The 7003-nt window shown below is 23.5% G+C and overlaps 1 protein-coding gene and 1 pseudogene across 2 annotated transcripts; one reads left to right on the top strand and one right to left on the bottom strand.

The window, feature by feature from the left end:
- The first annotated feature begins 30 nt into the window (after nt 1-30).
- Nucleotides 31-1665, top strand: LOC119663969 (annotated as a pseudogene). Its single transcript, XR_005251099.1, has one exon. The product of XR_005251099.1 is annotated as an NADH-ubiquinone oxidoreductase chain 5-like (transcript).
- Nucleotides 1666-4379: 2714 nt separating this feature from the next.
- Nucleotides 4380-6423, bottom strand: LOC119663970 (cytochrome c oxidase subunit 1-like; the record flags this gene model as incomplete). The annotated part of the gene is given in 2 exon segments (XM_038073555.1): nt 4380-5391; nt 5394-6423. Coding segments are annotated over 2 exon segments (1296 nt in total), but the record flags the coding sequence as incomplete, so codon positions are not given.
- Nucleotides 6424-7003: the final 580 nt, after the last annotated feature.

Here is a 7003-nt window from a genome sequence, read left to right as displayed (position 1 = left end):
AAATATAAAATTTTATTTTAAATTGTGAAAAATTTATCTTTATGTAGAATAAGATTTTGATTATTAATTAATTTAAGAATTATTTCTTTTATTTTTGGTTTAATATTTATTAATCATGATTATTCAATTTTTTTAGAATGAGAATTAATTTCTTTAAATAGAATTAGAATTGTAATAACTTTTTTATTTGATTGAATAAGATTAATTTTTATATGTTTTGTATTATTAATTTCGTCTTTAGTAATTTATTATAGAAAAGAATATATAGCAGGAGATATAAATATTAATCGATTTATTTTATTAGTTTTGTTATTTGTTATATCAATGATATTTTTAATTATTTCTCCAAATTTAATTAGAATTTTATTAGGATGAGATGGTTTAGGGTTAGTTTCTTATTTATTAGTGATTTATTTTCAAAATGTAAAATCTTATAATGCAGGTATATTAACTGTTTTATCAAATCGTATTGGAGATGTTGCTTTATTATTAGCGATTGCTTGAATATTAAATTATGGATCTTGAAATTATATTTTTTTATTAAAATTTAATATTTTAGATATAAATATATTGATTATTGGTATATTAATTGTATTGGCGGCAATAACTAAAAGAGCTCAAATTCCATTTTCAGCTTGGTTACCTGCAGCAATAGCAGCCCCTACTCCTGTGTCAGCTTTGGTACATTCATCTACTCTTGTTACTGCTGGAGTTTATTTATTAATCCGGTTTAATTTATTAATTGGAGATACAATTTTAGGACAAAGATTGTTATTAATTTCAGGATTGACAATATTTATATCAGGGTTAGGAGCTAATTTTGAGTTTGATTTAAAAAAAATTATTGCATTATCTACTTTAAGTCAATTGGGGTTAATAATGAGAATTTTATCTATAGGATTTTATAAATTAGCTTTTTTCCATTTATTAACTCATGCTTTATTTAAAGCATTATTATTTATGTGTGCTGGGGCTATTATTCATAATATAAATAATTTACAAGACATTCGTTTAATAGGAGGATTAAGAAGTTATATACCTTTTACATGTAGATATTTTAATATTGCTAATTTAGCTTTATGTGGAATACCTTTTTTGGCTGGATTTTATTCTAAAGATATAATTTTAGAAATTGTATCATTGAGTTATATTAATATATTTTCTTTTTTTCTTTTTTTCTTTTCTACAGGATTAACAGTTAGATATTCAATTCGTTTAGTTTATTATTCATTAGTTGGAAATTTTAATTTTTATAGTTTAAATTTATTGAGAGATAATAGTTGAATTATATTAAAAGGAATATCTGGTTTATTATTTATAAGAATTATTGGTGGAGGATTTTTAAATTGACTGTTATTTGGCACCCCTTCAATAATTTGTTTACCTTTTTTATTAAAATTATTAACTTTAATTGTGTGTATTTTAGGGGGATTAGTAGGATATTATATTTCAAAAATTTCTTTATATTTTTTCAATAAATCTTTACAAAATTATTTTATTTCTTTATTTTTTGGTTCGATGTGATTTATGCCTAATATTGTTACATATGGGTTAATTTTTAATTTTTTATTTTTAGGTAAAAATTTGTATAAAAGTTTTGATCAGGGTTGATCTGAATTTTTTGGAGGATTTTATTTATATAAAAATTTATTGGGATATTCAAAATTTAATCAAATTTTGCAGAATAATAGTTTAATTATAATATTAATAAGTTTATTTTTTTTGTACTAATATTTTTTGTTATTTGGTGTTTAAATAGCTTATAATTAGAGTATTACGTTGAAGTTGTAAGGGAGATTTATGTTATCTTTAAATACTTAAAGAATTAAAATTAGTAATTTATAAATAATAATATTTATTTTTACAATGAAAATGTAATGTTTTTATTAAACTAATAAATAAATATAGAAATATAAATGGAATTTAACCATTAAAAATAAAAGTTAGCAGCTTTTTTTTGTTCATCATATTTCTTTAATTGGAATTTTATTCAATTTTATTATTAACAGTAATAAACCTCTATTTTGGTTTCAATTAATATTAAGAATAAGGGTAATTTACCTAATTTTTAGGTCGAAACTAAATGTGATGTATCACTTCATATTCTTTATAAGATAGATTACATAAAATAATATTTTTTGAATGCAAATCAAATGTTAAATTTAACTACAATCCTAAAATAAATTTTCCATTTAATTAGATCAATTTAATATCCCTTGATTTCATTCATGATACACACCAATTAATAAAATAATTAAAAAGATAATTGAAGTTATTCTTCATATAAATAAATTTGAAAAATTTAAAATTATAATTATAGGTAAAATTAATGCAATTTCAACATCGAAAATTAAAAAAATAATTGTAATTAAAAAAAATGAAGTGAAAATGGAATTCGTGAAGAAGATTTTGGATCGAATCCACATTCAAAGGGGGAATTTTTTTCTCGATCATTAAGTATTTTTTTGATAAAATTGAAGCTAAAAATATTACAATAGAACAAATTGTTAAAATAATTATTGCTATAATTGTTAATAATAAAATTATCTAATCTATATTTTATAGACTTTATGATTGGAAGTCATATATACTTTTTATATTATTTAGATAAATAATGAATTTAATTATCTTCCTCATCAATAAATAGAAATATAAAGAAATAATCAAACAATATCAACAAAATGTCAGTATCAAGCAGCTGCTTCAAATCCAAAATGATGATTTTTGGAAAAATGATTATTTAAATGACGAATTAAACAAATTATTAAAAAAGTTGTTCCAATTAAAACATGAATTCCATGAAATCCTGTTGCTATAAAAAATGTTGACCCATAGATAGAATCAGCAATTGTAAATGGGGCTTCGATATATTCATATGCTTGTAAAATTGTGAAATAAATTCCTAATAAAATAGTAAAAAATAATCCTTGGGAAGTTTGTGAGTGGTTATTTTCTATTAATCTATGATGAGCTCATGTTACAGTAACTCCTGAAGCTAATAAAATAGCTGTATTTAATAATGGGATTTGAAATGGATTAAAAGGGGAAATTCCTATAGGTGGTCATGAAGCTCCTAATTCAATAGTTGGAGATAAACTTCTATGAAAAAAAGCTCAAAAAAATGAAACAAAAAATAAAACTTCAGATAAAATAAATAAAATTATTCCTCATCGTAATCCTGTTGTTACTATAAATGTATGTAAGCCTTGGTATGTTCCTTCTCGACAGACATCTCGTCATCATTGATAAACAGTAATAATAATAATAATGTTTCCTAAAATAAATAATGATATATTATATTGATGGAATCATTTAATTATTCCTGAAACAATTGTTATTGCACCAATGGCTCCTGTTAATGGTCAAGGGCTATAATCTACTAAATGAAATGGATGATTTGAATGAGTTGACATTAATTTACTTCTCTGGAATAAAGTGTTCTTAATACTGCGAATACATAAGATTGAATAATAGCTACAGCAGATTCTAAAAGTAATAATAAAATTTGTCTAAATAATAAAATTGATAAAATCAATGAAGTTAAAGATGGACCTGTATTTCCTAATAGAGTTAATAATAAATGTCCTGCAATTATATTAGCAGTTAATCGAACTGCTAAAGTTCCTGGTCGAATAACATTTCTAATTGTTTCAATACAAACTATAAATGGTATTAAAATTGCAGGAGTTCCTTGAGGAACTAAATGAGCAAATATATGTTGAGTATGATTAAGTCAACCATAAATTATAAATGAAATTCATAATGGTAAAGATAAAGATAAAGTTAATGTTAAATGACTAGTTCTAGTAAAGATATAAGGAAATAATCCTATAAAATTATTAAATAAAATTATTGTAAATAAAGAAATAAAAATTAATGTTGATCCATTTTTTCCTGTAGGGCCTAATAATGTTTTAAATTCTTTGTGAAGGGTTAATAAAATGTTATTTCATAAAATATTATAACGAGAAGGAATTAGTCAGTAAATTATTGGGATTATAATAATTCCTAAAAAAGTTCTAATTCAATTAATAGAAAAATTAAAAATACTTGAAGAAGGGTCAAAAACAGAAAATAAATTTGTTATCATTTTCAATTAAATATCTTTGTTGTTAATTTATAACTTAATGATTTTGATGAAGTAGGTAGTATATAATAATAATTTATTATATTAAAAATAATAAAAATTATAAAAAATAAAAAAAATAAACTTAATCAATTAATAGGAGCTATTTGTGGAATTAAAAAATATTAATTAATTAATAATTTTAGTTTGACATACTAATGTTATTTATTTAACTAATTTTTTCATTAGAAGTAATTGCTAATTTACTATGAAATGGTTTAAGAGACCAGTACTTGCTTTCAGTCATCTAATGAATTAGAATAATTTATGATTCATTTAATGAAAAAGTTAGTTGGAATACTTTCAATTACAATAGGTATAAATCTATGATTAGCTCCACAAATTTCAGAACATTGTCCATAAAATAATCCAGGACGATTAATAAAAAAATTAGTTTGATTTAAACGTCCTGGAGTTCCATCAACTTTTACACCAAAAGCTGGAATTGTTCAAGAATGAATTACATCTGCAGCAGTTACTAAGATTCGAATTTGAGAGTTTATAGGTAAAATAACTCGATTATCTACATCTAAAAGTCGAAAATTATTAATATTTAATTCATTTGTTGGAATTATATAAGAGTCAAATTCAATATTTATAAAATCAGAATATTCATATGATCAATATCATTGATGACCAATTGTTTTTAATGTAACTAAAGGCTCATTAATTTCGTCTAATAAGTATAATAATCGTAAAGAAGGAAAAGCAATAAATAATAAAATAATAGCAGGTAAAATAGTTCAAATAATTTCAATAGTTTGTCCATGTAATAAATTTCGATTAGTATAATTATTAAAAAATAATATAAATATTAAATAACCAACTAAAATAGTAATTATAACTAAAATTATTAAGGTGTGATCATGAAAAAAAGTTAATTGTTCTATTAAGGGTGAAGCTCTATTTTGAAGGTTTAAATTTGATCATGTTGAAATTTCTAATAAAAGTAAAATACTTTATATATGAAGCTTAAATCCATTGCACTAATCTGCCATATTAGAAATTAGTTAATAATGGTAATTCTGAATATCTGTGTTCAGCAGGAGGAGAATTTTGAAATCATTCAATTGAAGAATTTAATTGAATTGAGTAAATTATTTGTCGGTTTATAATTATACTTTCTCAAATAATATATAGAAATAAAATAATTCTTAATAATGAAATTGTAGATCCAATTGTTGAAATAATATTTCATATAGTATAAGCATCTGGATAATCTGAGTATCGTCGAGGTATACCAGCTAATCCTAAAAAATGTTGTGGAAAAAGGTTAAATTTACTCCAATAAATATAATTATAAATTGACTTTTTAAAAGTTTTGCATTTATATATAATCCTGTAAATAGAGGGTATCAATGAATAAATCCAGCTATAATAGCAAATACAGCTCCTATTGACAAGACGTAATGAAAATGGGCTACAACATAATAGGTATCATGTAAGATGATATCAACAGAAGAATTAGCTAGAACTACTCCTGTCAATCCTCCAACTGTAAATAAAAATACAAATCCTAAAGCTCATATAGTAGTAGGAGAATAATTCAATTGGGTTCCATGAATTGTAGCTAATCAACTAAAAATTTTAATTCCTGTTGGAACAGCAATAATTATTGTTGCTGACGTAAAATAAGCTCGGGTGTCAACATCTATACCTACTGTAAATATGTGATGAGCTCATACAATAAATCCTAATAATCCAATAGCTAATATAGCATAAATTATTCCTAAAGATCCAAAAGTTTCCTTTTTTCCTGATTCTTGTCTAATAATATGAGAAATTATTCCAAATCCTGGAAGAATTAAAATATAAACTTCTGGATGCCCAAAAAATCAAAATAAATGTTGGTATAAGATTGGGTCTCCTCCACCAGCAGGGTCAAAAAATGAAGTATTTATATTTCGATCAGTTAATAATATTGTAATAGCACCTGCTAGAACAGGTAAAGATAATAATAATAATGCAGTAATTACAACAGATCAAACAAATAAAGGTATTCGATCAAAAGTAATTCCTGAAGATCGTATATTAATAACAGTAGTAATAAAATTTACAGCTCCTAAAATAGAAGAAATTCCTGCTAAATGTAGTGAAAAAATAGCTAAATCAACGGAAGCTCCTCCATGAGCAATAATAGAAGATAAGGGTGGATAAACAGTTCATCCTGTTCCAGCTCCGTTTTCAACTATACTTCTTATTAAAAGAAGAGTTAAAGAAGGAGGTAATAACCAAAATCTTATATTATTTATTCGTGGGAAAGCTATATCTGGGGCTCCTAGTATTAAAGGTACTAATCAATTTCCAAATCCACCAATTATGATTGGTATTACTATAAAAAAATTATAATGAAGGCGTGTGCTGTAACAATTACATTATAAATTTGATCGTCTCCAATTAAAGCTCCTGGGTGTCCTAATTCTGCCCGAATTAAAATTCTTAAAGAAGTTCCCACTATACCAGCTCATGCACCAAATAGAAAATAAAGGGTTCCAATATCTTTATGATTAGTAGAAAAAAGCCATTGTCGCGATTGATTAAATGGCTGAAATTTAGGCGATAGATTGTAAATCTATTTATAAGAATTATTTCTTTTTAATCAATAGCTGGCTTTATAGTCAAATAAATGATTTTAGACTGCAATTCTAACGGTGTATTTTATACTAAGGCTTAAGAATTATTTCATATTTCCAGCTTTGAAGGCTATTAGTTTCATTAACTTAAAACCTTTAATTTAATAAAGATAAAAAATTATTGAAACTAATAAAAGACCAAATCTAGAAAAAATGAAATGATTAAATAAATGAAATTAAACTTATTTTTGTTTAAATTATAATATAAAATTTTTGATTCAAAAAAATTTATTATAAATGCTGA

This window comes from Teleopsis dalmanni, unplaced genomic scaffold, assembly GCF_002237135.1.
Source record: "Teleopsis dalmanni isolate 2A unplaced genomic scaffold, ASM223713v2 unscaffolded_contig_1199, whole genome shotgun sequence".
Taxonomy (NCBI): Eukaryota; Metazoa; Arthropoda; class Insecta; order Diptera; family Diopsidae; genus Teleopsis; species Teleopsis dalmanni.
Note: the sequence above shows the minus strand (reverse complement) of the source record. Positions and strands in the feature narration are given on the sequence as shown.